The 21,502-nt window shown below is 30.8% G+C and overlaps 1 protein-coding gene and 1 long non-coding RNA gene across 3 annotated transcripts; one reads left to right on the top strand and one right to left on the bottom strand.

The window, feature by feature from the left end:
- Positions 1 to 8,127: 8,127 nt before the first annotated feature.
- On the bottom strand, positions 8,128 to 9,058 carry LOC108838782 (uncharacterized). 2 transcript variants are annotated; one of them, XR_001947571.2, is made up of 3 exons: positions 8,810 to 9,058; positions 8,653 to 8,725; positions 8,128 to 8,548 (listed from the first exon to the last, which is right to left on the bottom strand). It is a non-coding gene; the product is annotated as an uncharacterized LOC108838782 (long non-coding RNA). The 2 variants fall into 2 exon arrangements; XR_008944427.1 differs by having other exon boundaries at positions 8,653 to 9,058.
- Positions 9,059 to 14,580: 5,522 nt separating this feature from the next.
- Positions 14,581 to 17,585, top strand: LOC108852366 (ankyrin repeat-containing protein At5g02620-like). The gene is made up of 3 exons (XM_018625861.2): positions 14,581 to 15,078; positions 15,163 to 15,599; positions 16,345 to 17,585. The coding sequence occupies exons 1-3, from the start codon at positions 14,646 to 14,648 to the stop codon at positions 17,320 to 17,322; spliced, it is 1,848 nt and encodes a 615-aa protein (XP_018481363.1). The 5' UTR covers positions 14,581 to 14,645; the 3' UTR covers positions 17,323 to 17,585.
- Positions 17,586 to 21,502: the final 3,917 nt, after the last annotated feature.

Raw genomic sequence — 21,502 nt, 5'->3', positions numbered from 1 at the left:
CCTTCTTTTGAAAAACCGCCAGGAAAGATCAGCTCGTCGGAGAGCTGACGTAACCCAAGCTGATTGGTTTGGAGAAGTCTAAAGAATTCGTTAAGATATTGACGAAAGATGCACATCAACATCTTCAAGGGTTTAGTAAGAAAAAAGTGGCTCCTTTCTTACTAAACCCTTGAAAAAATGGCTCCTTTAAAGTGGTTCCTTTAGTAGTTTTTACTAATTTTGTTGCCAACAGAAACAAATAAAATGTCATGTCTTTTAGAACTTTGATATTTTTTGTTATATTTGTGTGTATCGGGCTTATTCCAATTCTATGTATTTCAGGTGATTGGTTGGATTTTATCTCCTTACTTTAGTTTTATTTATTTTTAAATTACTAAACTTTACCAATCAAGTTATAGCTTTATTTTTAGTAGTTAAATTCTACATTAAGTTTCTATAATTTTTTACCAATCGTGCTTTAGTTTTATTTTTAAAGCTACAGCAAAAAAAATAAAGCAAAATTTTTTCTTATGTATTTTAGGTACAAAACCTAAAGCTTTCTTTTATAGGTTGTGGAATCTGTAAAATAAAAAATTATCTATAATATCAAATAAATTAAATAATCATAATTAAAACATTTGTAAATATTTAATTTAATTTTGGGTGTCTTTAAAAATTAATTAAATATTTTAAATAACATCGTTATTATTTACATATCACATTTTAAATCGAAGTAAACTTTGATAATTTATTAAAAGTATTAATATAAATTCTTTAATTGATAAAAGTTAATTATTTTATATATACATTACATATTTCACATATTTTATTTTAAAATATCTACAGTCTATAACTTACAGCTACAACAAATTTATTTACATCAAAAATCTTTGCAAAAAAAAATTTACAGTAGCAAATTTACATCTATAACCAATTTACATACAGCTAAATTTTTAAAACCACAATCGAACCAATCATCACAGATATCTTTTTTTGGAAGGAAGAGGATGACTAAAAAGTTAATTAAGTTAAAACAAAAAAGAAGTTCGCATAACGTTTCGATCTACATAGAGATTAGTTTCTAAGGATAGAAACGAAATCTAAATCAAGCAAACACTAAATGAGAGAGAAGAAGAAAACAAAAATAAAATCGTTAAAAGAAAAACTCCAGAAGAAAATTTGAACTCAACAGGGTACCATTGAAAAAAGTGTACGGAAAATTTGAGTCGCTTCTCTTCAAAAGGTTACCTTCGTTGAACCGATTATTTATTACTCCCTTTGTTTTTTAAAAATAGACCTTTTATAATTTTCACCCATGCATTAAATCACTATAATTAAACTTTTTTATAGTTTTTAATTTTTAACAACTTTTAACCAATAATAATCCAATAAAACCAACTAATTTTCTTAAAGTTAGTAATTTTTCATAGAAAATATAAAACAACCATTTTTTTAAAACAATTTTTTTTCGAGAACAACCATCTTTTAGGAATGGAATGTGTAGAATTTTACAACTTAAAAGTCCAAACTAGAGTGTTAGGATCTTAACTTAGAATTCACACATAATCATATTGATTCTTTACGGACGAACACAAAACGTAAAGTAACTTAACTTTGACGCCAAAATTTAAGTTTCCCTCCGCCAGCCAGCATACATCTGGTGTGGGAACTTCTTCCCACAAACATCCACTATCTTATCAAAGATTTACACAACGCTCTAAACCGGCGTTTTCTTTGTGTGTTTCAGATACAAACCTTAGAAAGAAACAATAACAAAGACAAAGAAAAGAGTACTAAAGGTGGATATTCAAACTCCCACTTTCTATGGAGATCGTCTTCTTCTCTTTTTGATATTCTCTTGTTCTCTCTACTTTCTGAAGGCTTCTTAGCTCTCGTGCACCCTGCCGTGAACCTCAATTAGGTTAACTCTTTTGAACGTCTTGTGCCTTCTTTCATACGTAAGTGATATTGCTGACATGGATTAGTTAATGGGCTGACATTGTGATCCATTCACTACAAGAATAAATCTATATACGACAGAAAAATATCTCGCAACGTTGTCGGAATTCATGAAACCCGTGGTATTTCCGATGACTAACAATTAGTCGGAGTTTGAGCGTCGGTAAACAAAATGATCATCGTGATTTTGTCAGAAAATTACTGATGAAATTCTTTTTCTCGGGATATTATAGGAAACGATCGTCGGAAACAATCGAGATAGTTCCGATAAGATTAGCGTGGAACAATTTTGTCTTAATGTTGACGGTGCTTCCCAAGAAATTATTAACAAATTCAGTTAAAAACTAAAAAAAAAAGCTAAAACTTTTATACAAAAACCAGAGCTGGACTTTAGTTCAACGAAACCACCGGTTTAGTTTTATGTGCCGAGTCTAGTTAGATATCTATATTTTGAAAGATAAGTATCAGATAGAAATATCCCTTAGTTTTTTCATTTACTAGGGGTTAACCCGGGCTACGCCCGGGACAATTTTGATTTTTCAAATATTTTGTATATAATTATTTCGTTAGATGTTGTATTCTGAACTATATATTTTGTGAATTTATGAATATTTTATATTTATAGTATGCATAATAAATAATTTGAATTTTTTTGAGTATGAAATTATTTTATTTTACATTAATGAAAACATTTTTGTGATAGTTGAATTTTTTTGTTTGTATAATTTGTGATACTTTAACCTTTGAAAGTTTGTATATATTTGAACTTTTATTTCAATTTTTTTATGGGATCTAATAAATATTTTCCAACGGAACTTTATATTATATAATCAAAACATTTGATATTAAATATGTTTTTTTCTTTTGAGTAACAATATTTTTTCCTATCATTTTTTTTTGTTTTTGAAAATTGGCTTTCAGATTAACCAAATCAAATGTCAATTAAAAACCAAAAACATAAACCGGATCCCAATCTCCTATCCACATTAACCTAACTAAATCAAGTGTCAATAACCAAAAACATAACCAGATCATAATCTCATCTCCACGTTAACGGAAATGAATCGTGTCCGTAAATTAATTTTATATTTTTGTCACGTCAAGTTTCTCTATTATTTTACAAATCAAATTACAAATCAAAAATAGAATCATGTTTTTAAAGTTTGTTTTATTTTAGTTTCTAACATTATGTCACTTCGATTATTTTTAACAAAGAAACATATAACTAATAGTTGTATCCTTAATATAAATGTAATTTAGTTTTTCGAATTTTTGTTTCACTTTTATAAACAATCACATGCAAAAAGTAAAATAATATTATCATAAACTAATCTTGCCATCATTTGCATTTGTCATGAAAAGTCACCCTCTGTCAATGACTTGAAAAACCGTTTTTTTATAACAAATCATTTTCTCTTCTCTTATGTGTTTGCTTCTTGAAATTTTCCGCTAAAAAATCACCAATTTCATACAATCAAATTTTGAATTGTGAGATGTGTCAAAAAGGCTCTCTCTGATTGAATTAAAGACTTAAGGGTAAGGAACTATTGGTGTAGAGAATCGGTTTCAGCGCATAGTTTGCTCTTCTCCTTCACCCTTCTTCTCACTCCCAAGCTTGTTCATGTTCTTTTTCAATCATGGTAATCAGTTTCTTTCTTTCTTTTTCGTAATTGCTGCGTTGACTTCTCTTTTCTATAGCTAAAGATGGGATAATTATATGGATCAGTTGATGTACAGCTATAAAAATTGGATCCTTGTGTGTGTTAGCGATGTCTAAAGTAGAAGTTTTTATTATCATTTGGTTTTGTTTTTTTTGCATTTTTATATTTATACCCTTGTAGCAGTTTCGTGCCGTGATTTTTCGTGGTAGATTTCGATGTGTGCTCCATCTATAAAATCTTTTGTGATTATCACCTTTGCTCTTTGTTAGCATCATGTTATTTTGTAACTTTTAAAGTTCCGGTTTGTGGCAGTGGGATCCTTTTCATTATGTTTTGGCAACGCCACTATTTGTTGCTTTCAAGATCTTGCTATGTGTACATCTTAAAGATCAATATGGTATACTCTTTAAATTGTAATATTAATTGCGGCTGTGTTTATGGATGGTAAGTTTGTTTATGATAGATGGTTGTGTCCATCACTCTTTGTGTTGCAATTGTTTATGATGAAAGATTTGGTTGTGTCTTACCATTGCTTGTGTGTGTTTATGGCTGGTGTGTTTTCTTATGATAGATCTGGACTTGGTTTCTTAGTTATTGTTCAATAATACTTACCAGCATTCCAGAAAGTTGTAACTCGTTATGTTTTTTTTTTGTTCTTAGGAAAGAATGATTCTTGCTCATTTGTGTGATGAGCTGAAAGGAGAAATACTGGAAACAGTCATGTGCATGGTAAAAAAACCATAATTTTCATTCGCCATTCTCTCTATCTTACTGGTTTAGAAACAATATATTTTTATTTTCAATATGCAGTATCTACTCTATATTTTCTTTGCAAACACTATAACTGCAAAATTGAATGATGAGTATATTTTTTTGCATATTTACATTTTTCTGGAGAATTTGCAAGACACTTATGCCTAGAGATGAAGAAACTATGAGTGATGAAGCCGTATGGAAAATATTTCATGTAAGTTGATTCTTCACTATTTGCATGTGAACTTATAATTTTTTTGTAACACAAATGTGAACTTATCCAAACATATTTTTTGTATAAAAGAGACTTTTACTATATTTTATGTAATATTTCTATTTCTCTTTACGATAGAAGTTTAATGTAAAATTTTAATTTTGTATATTTACTTATTGTTTATTTTTTCTTATATTATATATTTACTTATTCTAATTTTCTTGCTTTTATATCAAATGATAATATTATGATGTATGTTTAATATAGTATTTATGTTTCTTATATTATCTGCTTGTTTTTCTTATAATGTTTATTTACTTATAAAATATTTGAAAATAATAAAAGTGTACAAATATACATTTTCAGATAGATGTTAATGTAGTTTTTCAATTTCTTATATTGTTTATTTAACTATTATTTATTTTTATTATATTGTGTATTTACTTATTCTAATTGTTTGGCATTTTATATCAAATCATAATATTTTATTTACAATAGATGTTTAATGTAATATTTATTTTTCTTAATTGTATATTAATTTACTTATTTTTTTATTTTTCTTATATCGTATATTTACTTACTCTAATTTTCTGGCTTTATATTGTATGCTTATTTTTCTTATATTGTATATTTACTTACAAAAACATTTGGAAATAATAAAAATGTAAAACCGTAAAATTTTAAGATAGGTGTGTAATGTAGTTTTTACATTTTTATATTGTATATTTACTTATTTTTACTTTTTCTTATATTGTATATTTACTTATTCAAGTTGTTTTCCTTTTATATTAAATTTTAATATTATGATAGATGGTTAATGTAATATGTGTATTTCTTATATTTCATATTTAATTATTATTTATTTCAGATATATGTTTGATGTAGTTTTTCTATTTTTTATATTGAAAATTTAGTTATTTTTTATTTTTTATTTTTTATTTTTTCACATTGCATTTGGAAATACGAACACGTATGTGAGAATCCTAATAGAAAACTTCAATTTATGCATATTTTCTTACTGCCATTGTAAGCAATCTTAATGCAGCTACTCTTTAACACATTCAACTAATCATGTGACCCATCAGATGGGCACCATAAAACGCCAAATATGTACTTATCAAATTATTACAACACTGATTATATAGAAAGGTTGCGAAGCATAATAGCCAAGTTATTTAGATTTGAAATCTATATTTGTTTGAGAAACTTAAAAATAGCTAGCAAAGCATAACATAACTTAAAAATCTAATACATTCTGACGTGATCAAAAAACAAAAACAGACTTGGCTAGAATCTTATTCTCATAAAAAACAAAGCATTAATGATAAAAAAACTTGGAAAGCTAAAACAATAGAATAGCATAAAATAGGTAGCATATCATAATATAATTAATAAAACCTAATACATAATTGAGATCTTGGTTCTGAAGAAAAACAAAACAACTTAGCTAGAATCTTAGTTCTGGTTAAAAAACAAAGCATTAGTGATAAGAAAAACTTTGAAAGCTAAAATTAAAAACTTCAATGCTGGGGAGCCTAGTTGAGACGTTGGCGCTTGCCATCCTTCTTCTCATCATTGGTTTGCAAAGTTTGACCATTCTGAATATCAGCATCAACAATGCGGGATACTGTAGCTGTCGTGCGAGCTGATTTGAAATTGAAGTCATTGACCTTCACTTGGAACGTGCACGTGCGCCACACAATGTCTAGGACACATTGAGGTGTTGCAGTGCCAGGATCTTCATTTGAACCGTTTTCACCAGACTACATGGTATAAACATTTGGTTAGTTAGACTGAATGATAAGCTCTGTTTAACTTTTTGATTGTTCTTACCTCACTCATCTCATTCATGACGTCAGGCGCCTGTCTTACCACCAATTTCAGTGCTTCTTTGTCAAAAATCACAAAGGTTGCTTCATTGCCACTGTCATCGCGAACTTTAACCTCGAACCGGTATATATACCATAGACGATAAAGGAATATGAGTAGTCAAATGGAAGCTTGGTAGCTCGTTAGTTGTGCGCTGACGCATATGTTCTGTATATTTGATGACTCGCAAAAAGCCAATAATATATGTCAGGGAATGAAAGTGTAAAAAGTGCTGAGAATCAATCTTATCTAAATAAATTATTAGAGCCGAAGATTTATAATGTTTAGAGAGTTACAAATACACACCGAAAAGATCATGTCGACAATGTCGGTGAACACTTGGAGATAAGGCATTTTTTTCTCTTTGCTGGAGTTCTCTCGAGTCTTTTTGGATGGCTGTGAGGTTGATGTTGCTGAGTCAATGGGTTTTATTATTTATAGGGAACTGTTAGATGTAAAAGAATATATTTTCCTTTTATTGTTTAAAGTAGTTTTTTTAAATGTATATTTGCCTTTTTAATCTTTTTTTACATTTTAACATAGATGTTTAATGTAGTATTTATATTTGTTTATCTGTATACTTACTTGTTTTCAAAACTAAAAATTTTCCTTTTATTTTTTAAAGTAGTTTTTTTTAAATGCATATTTGCCTTTTTAATTTATTTTACATTTTAATGTGGTATTTGCATTTTTAATCTGTAAACTGACTTTTTAGTTTTTTTTAAATGCAGATTTGCCTTTTTAATTTATATTACATTTTAATTATGGAATCGTGTAAAGAAATTATGGAAATGTTATTGTTTAATTGCTGAAGTTTAATTGCTGAAGTTTTTTGGAAATTTATTGTTTAAGTTTACTAATTAATAAACATGCCACGTGTCCTACAAATGAGCTATTATTAAACGATGAGGTGGACGCTTCCTGGTGCCTCAAAACTGTACTTTTAATAGTATAGATTTACACTAGAATGCCCCTGAAATATTTATTGAACATATATTTAAATATGCTTATATATATATATATATACATATATATATATATATATATTCCTAACTAAAATAATAGATTTAAGCATCAAATATCTTTTCATAATTTAAATAATAGATTTTCTTAATCGAACATAAACCAAATTAAATTTCCCTATAGATTTCTAAATATATTTCATAGTAATATATTAAATATTTATGAATATTTATTAGTAATAAATAATAAAGTAAAAAATCATACATCATAATCGATTTATATAATATATAAATAAAATAATCTATTAAGTTATTAGTATAACGTTTTCATATATATAAACCCAATTAGTTATAAATAACACACTGTAATATAATAGACAATTAAAATCATAAAATATAATTATTAAAATTAATAAATAAAATTGTTATTTTTTAAAAATGTTATATTAAAAATCATGTAATGCATTTAAATTTACAAATTATACTACACCATTTTGTACAAAAAATAATTGTGAAAACAATTTTTCAGACAGTCACGTGTCAAGTTCTAGGGATAAAGAATAACAGCGTGAGATTAATTTTTTTTAACAAATTTATTTAAATTCAAATTTCAAATATTGGAATTCGGAAGTATTATGACCCACTTCTATACTATTTTAATTAAGATAATTAAATTTATACCAGAATAGTTTATTTAAATTTTAATTTTAATTTTTGTTACAACTGCAAAAAGATAATTTTTTATCTAAATTTTTGATCAAATATTACAAATACATCATTTAATACAAACAAAAACTAAAAAAAAATAGATATTCGTGCGATCGCATGGATCAAGGTCTAGTAGTATTTTAAAATAATATTTATTGATATCTATACCAACCCAAACCGGAGAGATTATAAGTGGTTTACATAAACCAAAGTTCTACAATCTTTGGAAAGTCGGATCTGCCACCAAGATGCTGTGAAGAACTAGCAGTGCCAGGTATCAAACTTGCTTACAATCTAGTTAAGAAGAAGAATTGACAACCACAGAGGAGATGAAAGTGTGCAAGACAAACCATCCTCACGGCATCGAGACGACACTGTTAGACCACACACCAGAGTCGATGTTCTCCTCCCACAATTAACAAACAAAGCAAAATCCACAAGATCTGCCAAACAAATTTACTTTGTTTCAATAAATAACAACATCCTAACCCTCGTATAGTAAGAATATAAAGCATAAGAGAACTAAAGAAGCTTAACATATTCCTACCTTCGTCGGCAGAAAGGATTAGAGATGCGTGGTTAAAAATATCTTTGAGAAGATTAGATGAATATGGTGAGATCTACAAAAAATTGAAATTTTAATGTGGAGATGGCTGATTTAAGAAATGAAAACTAAATTGAACGCCAACAAAATTATCACAAACCAAGAAACTATTGACGCCGGTTGTCGTCGATGTCTTCTAGGAAACTATTGCAATGATAACACGTGTACGCAATAATTCTTCCGGCGATTTTCTGTCAATTTTTTCGTAAATTTCAGAGACTTCGTTGTTGTCGGTAATTCTCTAGAGAATACAACGAACATTCCGACAAAATGCAGAGATTTCGTTGTCGTCGGTAATTCCTGAGAGAATACCAACGAGTATTCCGACAAAAAACAATTCTTGGAAGATTCTAACAATATATTGTGACGAAATTCTAAATATTGTTCATCGGTAATTTCCAAGAAGTATCAGATGAAATTTATAGTTTCTCGGCAATTTCTAGTAAAGTTGAATCAAAATTTCCGATGATGCATATTCTCAGAAAACTGTTGTCGGATTTGACACTCTTTTCTTGCAGTGATTCTGGATTCGGGTCTAGAGATTAAATGACTGAAGTCCATAACTTACAAAGAGTAATTACGCACAAGTATAAGACTCAAAACTTTGGTTTACACATTGTATCTGAATCCCAACAAAATGGAAATATAAATGGTTGAAAATATGACTTGTCTCATGATTCGCTCAACATATGTACGTACTAGTACTACACCAATTTTCATGAGCAGAAATACGCCATTATTTTAATTTTGAAACTTTGGCAAATTTTTAATCCAAGATTCTTGAGTTTCCTGGTCGTATATGTGGACTCATGCATTTACTACGTGGTGGTATTATTGTCCTTTAGAAGATAGAGGTATTTAAAAGTCGCTAGACTCGACTTCAAACTTTAAATTAATGCAAGTCTCTAGTCAACGACTATTGACTGTTTCACTATATCACAAAAGAGAACCCAATATAATTCTGGACAAGACTTGGGTTCACCCCGTATGTTGAATCTTTAAATTCACCACCTCCCTAATAACCAATCAAAGTGCCAACTAGATTAATGATAAAATAATTTAAAAAATAAATAATGTCATATTTAATAATACTAATGCACTATTTAATCCATAAACTCAAACCGTATACCTTAAATCCAAATTCTAAACCCTAAATTTTAAATTATAAACTCAAACTCTATACCCTAAACCCAAATCTTGAACCCTAAACCCAAACCATAAATTATAAACAAAAAATTCTAAATTCTAAACTCAAAACTATACCCTAAACTCAAACCTTAGACCCTAAACCCAAATCCTAGACCCTAAACCCAAACCATAAACCCTAAATCCAGACCGTAGACCCTAAACCCAAACTCTAAACCGTAACCCAAACCATGAACTCTAAATCAAAACTTTAACTCTTAACCTTAAATTTCAAAAGAACAACATCAATATTAATCCAAATATTTAGGGTATATGGTTTGGGTTTTGTATTTATGTTTTGGGTTTATAGTCTAGGATTTGGGTTTAGGGTATAGATTTGGATTTAGAGTTCAGATTTTTGGGTTTATGATTTATGGTTTGGGTTTTAGGGTTTAAGATTTGAATTTAGGGTATAGAGTTTAGGTTTATAATTTAGAATTTTGAGTTTAGAATTTGAGTTTAGGGTATAGAGTTTGAGTTTATGGATTAGATAGTAACATTAGCATTATTAAAATTAATTATTTATTTTTTTAGTTATTTTGATTTTTGAAAAAAATATTTAATATTTTTTAATCATTAATCTAGTTGGCACTTTGATTGGTTATTAGGGATGTGGTGAATTTAAAGGTTCACCATAGGGGGTGAACCCAAGTCTTGTCCATTCTTTCTTTGTATGGCCCATGCAATAGTCTGGACACGGATCGGATATCCGGGTTTTTGAAAGTATTTATGATTTGTTTTGAATGTTACGGATATCTAATTTTTCGATTTGCTCTATTTCGGAAAAATATGAATATTCGGAAAAATGGATATCCGGAAAATAAAAAGATATTTACATATATTTACGAACATTTACGAACATTTACGGATATATCATTTGTTTTGATTAATACAAATAATCATAAAAATACAATATAAATATGTTTTGTAAAATACTTTTTTGCAGAATATAGAAGATAAAAATTAAAAAGATACAATGAATCTACATATTTGTAATTTTTAAAAACTTAATTTAACAATTATAATAATACAAAACTTAAGAATTTTTTTAATTATCATAAATATTTTCTTTTCTTTTTGTGTAATACTTTTATATAAGTAATAATGTGAATAGAATCTATTAAATCATATGTTAGAATAATAATTATATAATTATATACATTAAGATTTTAAATACAATCAAAATATACATATATTTATATATTGACGGTTCGGATCGGATATCCGTTTTCCAAAATTTAATATTTGTGATTTGTTTTAATTTTAACGGATATTGATTTTTAGTATTTGCTTTACATCGAAACCTTACGGATATCAGGAATTTTCGAATGGAACCGCAGCGAATAACGAATCGAATTCAAATTTAACGGATAAAATGTCCAGACCTGCATGCAATATTCATCATCCGACGGTTTCCATTCCTATACGCAATTCTTCTCGTCTAACATTAATTCGAGTCTGAGGTTTATTGCTAACTCAAGGTTTTGTTTAACATAATAATAAGTCTAATAATCGCCAGTAAGGTCTGTTTACATGACCAGACTTATCTTCAAAAGGGCATTTTTACATGACCAGTCTTAATCTTCACTGATGTCATAACCATTTTTAAAATAAAGTTTGGCTTTATAGTTAACTAGGGGCGGAGCCCCGCGCAAGCGCGGGGTCATTGACAATTAAACTTGTTGTGATACTTTAGAAATGTTATACTCTAGCTTCACACTTGATTCTTCCTCGAATATAACCAGAAGAATTTTCTTGGGCTTCAAGAACTACGTAGAGATGTGATACTCGACCGTGTTGACTGGTTCAAAGGAGATAAAATCGACATTCAGTATCGACCAACACCTTCCCCGTTAAACCCAAATCAAACCCTTTCCCTTTCCATTTCCATTCATCCTAATTGCTGTAGGACTTAGGTTTTCAGGCCCAAAACCATTTTGTTGCTGAGTTGTATAAGTAACATGTTTGATCTTGCAATAGTAAAAACAATAAATATAAATATAATAGTTATTCTGAAAATTCAAAAATGTTCTATAATTCTCTCAGGGTCGAACCTGATTTAAAATTAGACCTAGCTTAAACATTACTAAGCTTAAATCAAGTCAATCCAATTGGCATTCCCTAAACGTGAATGTAATAAAAAAATTATTCAGAACTTCCATGTGGGCATGGAAATATTAAGCAATAATTTGATATTTTGTCCAAACTAAGAGGACGAAAACAAACTAAGAGGACTTTAGCAAAGCAAATCTAAAAACGAATGTTGGATTGGTCCAAAAGAAGATATCATGTTTTACTTTCTATTTTTCTCTATATAAACAGCCTCAGATTATTCTCTTAAGTTTTTGTCAATGCAAATCTCAACAAAACTCTTTCTTCTAAATGAGACAAAAAAGTCACAATCACGTTCCAACCTGTAAACAACAGTGAACTCATAGAGAATGTGGGGGAAAAAAAGTAAAAATTGTTTCAGATAGAGGAAAGAATTTGTATACCATAGTCAAGTTTGTAGATGTTAATGTACAATATTTGGGTGGTGACAAAAGCTAGTACTGGGGGGATACCATGACTCTTGCAGCCTTTACCCGAACATCAAAGTTTCTTAAAATGGATACGATGAGTGAGAATCCGAGAACAGCTATTACATATGAGTAGTCCAACCTCTTTGTGATGTCATAGAAACCATGGAGACGGATCACCAGAAGATTGTGGATGATAAAAGCAATGTGTAGATGATTACCGAGTATGGAAAACTGCACTCCAGAACCAAGAGTTCATGGACAGGACACCGTACAAACCGTGGTATTCATAGCAACCCATCTTATCTTCTTTGAGAGGCAACTTATAGTATAGTGTAATGAAGGAGAGCCAGCCATGGAAATGCATCGCCTAGGCTTAACACAGCGAAAGCAATAGAAGCAGGCTCCTGACAGTGGCCACCGGCTCTTTTCATCATGGCTACCATGTCCGTTGCCTGAACAAATTCATTAATTATTCCAGTTCTCTAAACATAACATCTAAATGGTGTAGCTTCTCAATCTTACCAAGGTATTCTCCATTGAGCCAGACATGCGACGCGTGGCCAAGGCTAGCAATTCTAACAGTAGGCTTGCCTTCGTCATTCTTAAGGTCACTATCATCCATCATGAAGCTATAATATAGAAAATTAATCATATAAAATTCTTATGTTTTGTTTTGATGTTTTCTTCTTAAATTCTGATTCATAAAAAGAAATCCAGTTGTACGCTTACTTTGTTGTGTACCATCTGTAATCAGACTCTTCTTTGACCAAGCCATAGAGCTCAACGGAGAAAAAGTCTCACCTTAAGCTCATTTGGAACAGTCTCGGTGAACACCTTGAAATCAAACTTCTTATTTGCCTTCTTTGACTTCATATAATTCCTTGCAGTGTGATGAGAGACAATCTGAAACATACAGCAACGGAAAAAATGAAAGTAAATAATCTCCTAAGTTTTTGTCGATACAGTATGTTTTCATCAAGTAGAAGAAGAGTGATTCCCATGAATTCACCATGCTTCTTGATGTTTTTTGAGTCCCAAAAACGGAGAATCCGAGCAACGATGAACGCTTGATAAAGAAGATTAACTGACAGAGGTTCTGAAGATTCATCCAACCCTCGACCCTCTTCAATTTATAGGTTTGATGTGAAGAATACGGAGAGGTCAGCATCGCTTCTGAAGTAAATGACGAAAACATTAATTGGTAAATCAAGAGACATAAGTTGGGACTCCCATAAGTTGAACAACAGAGAAGATTAAAAGTTTGGAGAAAAACTGTTTCGTATTTGCAGAGAAGCCGAACAGGGACGGCGACGCTAAAGAGACGAAGGAAAAAAAAGCCCTGATTAACTTGAACACAAAACGCTGAGTTTAATAACATAACCGAACATTTTATTTCCAACCGAAATCATACCGCCTAATTACAAAAGACCCGAGAACACAATGTCCTAACCAAACCGAGTGGGTCCCACAAACATTAAAAAATCGCTGACGTGGACACCTTAGGAATAGAGGAAACTGTGGCATTATATATATGATTTTTTTTTTTAAAAAGCTTTATAGTGAATTTAAATGAGAGAAGAAGATTGAAGTTTAAATAATGAGTCTCTCATCTAATGTCAATTTCTAACATCTATACACAATTTCTAACGCCTAGACACGATCTTTTTTTTGTAACTACATAGACACATCTTTCATCCTCATCTTCTGAGGGAGATCGAATTTCTGTTATGTGGTCTCTGACTCTCTGGTTATTCCTTGATACGTTATATGTTGTTGAGTGATATCGAAAGTAACATGTTTTTTTTTTCACTTATAAAGATCATTTGGTTATTTAAAAATCAGTTTGAAAAAAAGATCAGTTGGTTATCTTATGATTTCATTTTTAGCTCTGTCACGTCAAAAATTTATGAAGATGAACTATTCTTTCGTGGAAAAGACAAGAAAAGAAAAAAGAACCAGTCAAATTAACGCGTTTGGGTATTAACGCGTTTTAGTCTGAAAGCATATGGCTATTGTCGAAATATTGGCCACAAAGTCAAAAAAAAAAGTGAAGATTCAACATCACACCAGAAGCCAAACCGAATGTCGATTCGAATTTATGTATTTTTGTTATTGTATAACGTCAACTCTTATAGTCTATGCTACGTCACTATAAAGAGATATTAACCACTCGGGACCTTCCTCGCTGATTAATTTTTTACTTTAGCTAGCAAGTGTTCTTGAGGAAAGATGCAGCCCATCTTCAATGCGATCATTCAGAATGACATTCCAGCTTTTCTGGGGTTGGTGGAAGAGAGAGAATCGTGGCTGGAGGAGAGAAACGTGGAACAAGACGACAACACGGTGTTGCACATGGCTGCGAAGCATGGGCATGGAGAACTCATCTCCAAGATTATTAAGCTCGAACCTTCCCTCATCCTTTCTCGCAACGCACACGGAAACACACCGTTGCATCTCGCTGCACTCCTTGGGGACGTAAACACAGTTAGGACGTTGTTAGAGTTTGGATCGGAAGCGTGTTCCGCACGGAACAACAACCACCGAACACCCCTCCATTTAGTTTGCCGCAGCATTTCCACGGAGGCTGCCAGATTATTTGCTGAAAAGACACATTCTGTCAGCCCCGATGAACTCAGATTTGCCATATTAACAGGATCCACTTGTAAGTTTCTTGTGGACACTCTTAACATTTTTTGTAATCTTGTATAAACTCACTGGCTCACTTTTGTGTTCGGACCACTGTCAGGTGTCACAAGGATACTACTGGAGAGATTTCCAGATCTAGCTAGGCAATTAGCCTGGTTGGTGGAAGGTTCGCTAACAACGCTATTGCATTGTGCATGTTATAAAGGAGACCTTGAACTGACAAGTATATTGCTAGGGCTCGATCAAGGATTAGAAAAAGCTCGTGACACCAACGGTTTATTGCCTCTGCATCTGGCGGTCCTGAGAGGCCCGGTTGTACTCTTGGAAGAGTTCCTAGAAAAGGCTCCATCGTCCTTCAGCTCTCTCACGCGATCGAAGGAGTCAGTCTTTCATCTAGCTGCACGAAACAAAAACGTAGATGCCTTCATGTTCATGGCAGAGAGTCTGGGAATTGACAGCCAAAAACTTCTGCAGCAAGTAGATGTTAATGGCAACACTGTCTTACATATCGCTGTTTCCATGTCTTGTGGTACTCCGGTGAGTAGTTTTCTATGTTGTTTTCAGCTTTATAAACCCAAAGCATTTTAGTCTAAAAAATTAAAAAGCGACACAAACAGTACTGGACACAAATGAAATAGAACGATTATCTAAATCTGATTCTTTTATACAAAATATATTATAAACATCATTAAATCTGATTGTCTCTCTTGTGTTTATGATAAAATAGATTATTACAATTGATAGGAATTTTCCATAGTATTATTTTGATATTATTACAAGTATATATAATATTATTAATTTATTATCATTTGATATTGCAATTTGTTAATCAATTGTTATAAATACTCCCTCCGTTTCTTAATAAGTGTCGTTGTAGAGAAAAATTTTCGTTGCAAAATAAGTGTCGTTTTAGTATTTCAATGCAGAATTTATTAACTTTATTCTATATTTTATTTTTCTATTGGTTGAGATGTATGGGTAATGATGTTTTTATATGGAAAATATGCAAAATTTAATGATTTTTTAATCTGTGTGCACAACTCTAAAACGACACTTATTCAGAAACAGAGGGAGTATTATACAAACACACAATTGACATACTAATTGTACAAATTACTGAAAAACACTTGAAACCACAACTATAATCACTGCGTAGACCAGTCAAAACCTTATTATCATGTTAGATATACCGAAGAAAAAAAATCACTGCCTTATAAGTTATTGTATTTACATACCTTTTTGGTGGTGTCTGCTCTGACATATTTCTTATTGCAAACTGCAGCTGCTACAATACATTGTTGGCAAGAAGATAATAGATATCAACTATAAGAACAAGATGGGTTTAACAGCTTTCCACCTTCTCCCTCGAGAAGCTGAAGACTTTGAGTTATTATCAACCTTGCTGAGCTTGGATACCAAGCTGGATTCTGATCAGAGCAGTGAAGAGCAAGATGAGCACTCTAATTCATACAAGAAACCATCTAAAGAAGGTGTTAAATCTTTTAATATCTCTGGAAACTCAAAAGAGAATGAGGTAATACAGATTCTTAGGTTAATCGAAACAAACACATCAAAGATAGTACATATAAAACGAAGCAAGAAAGGGGCAGTTGAAAGAGGTCGTAGAAGCTTAGAACGCGAGATGCATATAGAAGCATTACAAAATGCAAGAAATACGATTGCAATAGTGGCAGTCCTGATTGCTTCAGTTTCTTATGCGGGTGGGATAAACCCTCCAGGTGGCGTCTACAATGATGGGCCATGGAAAGGGAAATCGATTGTAGGTAACACAACACCTTTTAAGGTTTTTGCAATATGCAACAATATCGCACTCTTCACCTCATTGTGCATTGTTATTCTTCTCGTAAGCATTATACCTTACAAGAGGAAACCATTGAAGAGACTATTGGTAGTCACGCACAGGATGATGTGGATTTCCGTAGGGTTCATGGCAACTGCTTATGTTGCAGCGTCTTGGGTGACCATACCACTTTTGCGTGGAACAAGATGGTTATTTCCGTCCATTGTCTCTGTTGCTGGTGGATCTTTGATGGTACTCTTTTCCTATCTCGGAGTTGAGACCATCGGTCATTGGTTTAAAAAAATGAACCACATAGATCTAGGCTGGTCCTTGCAATGGCGTGCAAGAGAAATACCTCCCATTGCAAGGACTAGTCCAGATCAACCCCGAGTGTCTTCTTTTGCAAGGACTAACTCTGATTTAGCCGCTTCAGAAAATTCGGGCTATTTCACCTATTGAATAACTGGGAACATTCCCACCATGGCGCCACCTATGATCAAAATCTCTACAAGCTGATTAATAAATTCCAATCAGGTGGTTTTGAGCCATGCTCAAAAATTATAAATTAAAATCAAAAATTTAGATTATCTTTTGGATTGATTTGTTTTTTGTTTCTTTAGTATCACGGAAAATCTTACGCTATTCTGTAGTAACACTACATTATTACTTCTTCGGTTTCAGCAATATCTATATTCTAGAAAAAATATTGTTTCAAAAAGATATATATTTTACTTTTCCAATGTATGGTATAATGAAAAAATGTAAATTTCACAAAAGTTAATGGTTTATATTAGATTTCTATTGGATAAAAGTTATGAAAAATTGTTATTCACAAAAATAATGTATTTATAATCAAAATTTAATAAGATTTCTTAATATACGTAAAAAACTAGGATATGTATCTTTTTCAAACGGATGTAGTAATATTTTCTGTGATCCGTAAAATAATGAGTTATAGATTATTCAAACTGAATCAACATGGAGAACAGACCATATAAATTTTCACTGATATTTTGCCTATCTCAAAAATGTTATGTATTCTAGTTTGAGTAATACTTGGGTTCACCTCCTAGGGTGAACCTATATGTTCACCAATTCAATCATTTTAGATTTGATATCTTTTTTAAAAAAAACCAAATAATAAGAATTTTGTGAAATAATATTATGTTTTTAAATAAATAAAAATAGTACTAATTACCAAAAACATTATTTTATTATTTATAAATCCGTCAGCAAATACTAAACCCTAAACTCTAAATTCTAAATAATAAATCCTAAACATTTGGGTAAATCATAAACTCTTGGACAAATCCTAAACCCTAAACCCTTAATCATAAATCATAAACAAAACCCTTACTTCTAAACTATAATATAAACCCTAACCATAAATTCTAAACACTAAATCCTAAACCCTAAACCCGTGAAAAAATCTTAAACTCTTAATCATAAACCATAAACTATTTTGGAATTTAGAATTTGGAGTTTAGTATTAGGGTTGAAGATTAAAGGTTTAGGGTTGATTAAGAGTTTAGGATTTAGTTACTGATTTAGGGTTTAGTTTATAGTTTATGATTAAGGGTTTAAGATTTGCCCAATAGTTCATGATTTACCCAAAGATTTGGGGTTTAATATTTAGAATTTAGGGTTTAGGGCTTAATATTTTCTGACAGATTTTTTAATATTAAAAAATAATATTTTTTTGGTAATTACTGCTATTTTCTATTTATTTAAAAACATAATATTATCTCATAAAATTCTTATTATTTGATTTCTTTTTTTTAATATATTAAATCTAAAATGATTAAATCATATTGGTTGGTTAACCTAGGAGGTGAACCCAACTATTTCTCTTCTAGTTTTTCATAAACATCCGATTAATAATGAAAACGAAAGTCAACAGAAATTCGGTTGATTACTGGAGAGTGGAGACTGGATAGTACCAGTTGCATACTCCCTCTGTTTCATAATAAGTGTCACTCTGAGCTCATTTTCTTGTTACAAAAAGAGTGTCACTTTACAATTCTAATGTAAATTATACTAACTTTTAGCTGAAAATTAATTGCAAACTGCTTTGATTTTATAAATAATTTTATTTATCTAAAATACTATTGGTCAAAGAGGTATAATTAATTACAATTTACATAAATTTCAACAACTTTCTTAATCTGTGTGAAAAATATCACAACGACACTTTTTAAGAAACGGAGGGAGTATAAGACTACAAAAGTGGATTTGTAATCGTATCATTGTTTGACAAATACGGAGTAAGCATTAAATGGGTCTATTAGTCAATTAGCAACTGCCATTTGCTGGCATCACCAATTAGCCAATAATGGATTTGTAATCGTATCACTAATTAATTACTTGTTAATCGTATCATAGATTTTTTTTTTCTTCTGCCAAACTAATTTGTCATTTTGCGGGCATTTGCTTGTCGTCAGTCGTCACCTCCAATAAGTTCGTAACTGGTGGCGGTAATGTTATCGATGTGTAACTATGTGTCTCGCTGATACTCTAATAATTTTACCATATAGCTATCACTTTCAAGAAACAATTCCCCCATAGGACATTTTCAAGTTTCTAATTACAGAATAGAGCAGTTTATGCTCCTGAGACATTTTTTCTTAATTTTTTTGTGCTTCCATTACATTTACTAGTTGAAATCAAATGACTAGCACTGGATCCATATCTTCTCTCTCATTATCTTTTTTTTTTCTCTTCCCTCTTTTTATCTTCCGTCTTCTTCCTCTTTTATTCTCTATTTTTTTTAGAAAATTCAAATCTGATTCTTAAATTTCTTTTCTCAATTTTTTTTATGAAATCTTTTTCTTCATCACTCGATCTATCTTTTAAGATCTGTGAAGGTGCATCTCTGATGTTGGTGTACACCTTATTTAATGTACACATGTTATTTTGTGTACGCTTTTGATATATACACGTGTACATTCAAAATGAACCAATATATGTGAATAAGTTATACACATAAGAAAGAGAGTACCGGTGGTTACTTATTAAAAAAATATCAAACTACATATAGTTACATGTACACATATATACTGCTATACGACTTGGCTGTGTACACAATGTGAGGTGCATCTCTGATGTTGGTGTACACCTTATTTAATGTACACATGTTATTTTGTATACGTTTTTGACATATACACGTGTACATTCAAAATGAACCAATATATGTGTACAACAATATGGTAGTGCACATGTGCACAACAATATGGTAGTGTACATATGTACATCACTGGACTAACTTGTACAATATAAATATTATATTTTTAGATATTTACATGTACACATATGTTTGTGATACATGTTAGATGTCCAACATGTTGTAAAATTGTGTACATATGTTAGTGTACATATGTTAGTTAGATTTACACATTAAAGGTTTGTGGCATATATGTGTACAACAATATGATATGATAGTGTACATGTGGACAACAATATGATAGCGTACATGTGTACAACAATATTGTAGTGTACATGTGTACATCACTGGACTAACATGTACAATATAAATATTATATATTTAGATATTTACATGTACACATATGTTTGTGATACATGTTAGATGTCCACTATGTTGTAAAGTTGTGTACATATGTTAGTGTACATATACACATTAAAAATTATGGTTTATGACAAAAATATAATATATAGCTTTAATATATTTTTTACAATGTGTACATGCGACGCGTACACTAGTGTACATAAGAATTATTTTGTACGCGTGGATAAATAAATTTTGTGTATATAATGTCATGTGCATATGATATTTATACAAATATTATTAAAAACAACGTACACAAGAAATGAATTTAAGATATTTATCATCTCATTACCTCATTTTATTCATTTTAAGATGTTTTTGGAAGTATGGACCAAATAAAAAGAATTTATTTGAAAATCAGAAACATATATGGTAGAAACAAAACAAAACAAAATGGCTTGGACCAAATGTTGTAAAATAAAAAAAAAATTCATGGTTTGGACTGCACAATTAAAAATACCAGGTCAAATTGTGGATAAATTTGAACAAATTGAAAACTTGAGATAAATTAGAGAATAAACAAAAATTGGAGGACCAGATGTGCAAATAATGTAAAATTCACCATTGTTGTTCCAGAGAAGCTTTCTCTTCCATCTGCGACCAAATCCGATGATGCTCTTCTCGATCTACGACTACAAAGAGGAGAAAACAACTTTACTCTAACACCGAATTAATTAAGCTGTAATTTGAGATAGCCGACAACGAGCTCTCCGACTGCTCCTTCACGTCAATCATGGCTTGAAGATGAATCGAGATGACGAAGTCTTCTCCACACCACTGTTCTTTTTATTATATGGTTAAATCATTGTTTCACGTTTCCAAAAAAAATAGAGAAGAAAATGGAATAATTAGTGGGTCCACTTAGTTGTATCTAAATTACACTTTAGTTAGAAAAGAAGAATAAGTTAGAAGAAAATGTCTAAGGAGTAATAACTGCCCTAGACTGTAATAAAAAACTCAAAACTGCCTTAGAATGAAAATAACTCCACTTTCAATAGGTTGACCCCCTAACTTCCGGTACTTCTTAACGCTTCGGATCATATGCCAAAAGTATAAATTATGGGCTTAACTGAAATG

This window comes from Raphanus sativus, chromosome 4, assembly GCF_000801105.2.
Source record: "Raphanus sativus cultivar WK10039 chromosome 4, ASM80110v3, whole genome shotgun sequence".
In the NCBI taxonomy this organism is placed as follows: domain Eukaryota; kingdom Viridiplantae; phylum Streptophyta; class Magnoliopsida; order Brassicales; family Brassicaceae; genus Raphanus; species Raphanus sativus.
The sequence above is the reverse complement of the archived record's forward strand: the minus strand, read 5'-3'. Positions and strand labels throughout refer to the sequence as shown.

Excerpts from the sequence above, each read along its gene's own strand:
- LOC108852366 (XM_018625861.2), top strand. The coding sequence starts at position 14,646 with ATGCAGCCCATCTTCAATGCGATCATTCAGAATGACATTCCAGCTTTT. Across the intron at positions 15,079-15,162 it reads CATATTAACAGGATCCACTT|GTGTCACAAGGATACTACTG; the intron begins GTAAGTTTCTTG and ends GACCACTGTCAG. Across the intron at positions 15,600-16,344 it reads CCATGTCTTGTGGTACTCCG|CTGCTACAATACATTGTTGG; the intron begins GTGAGTAGTTTT and ends TGCAAACTGCAG.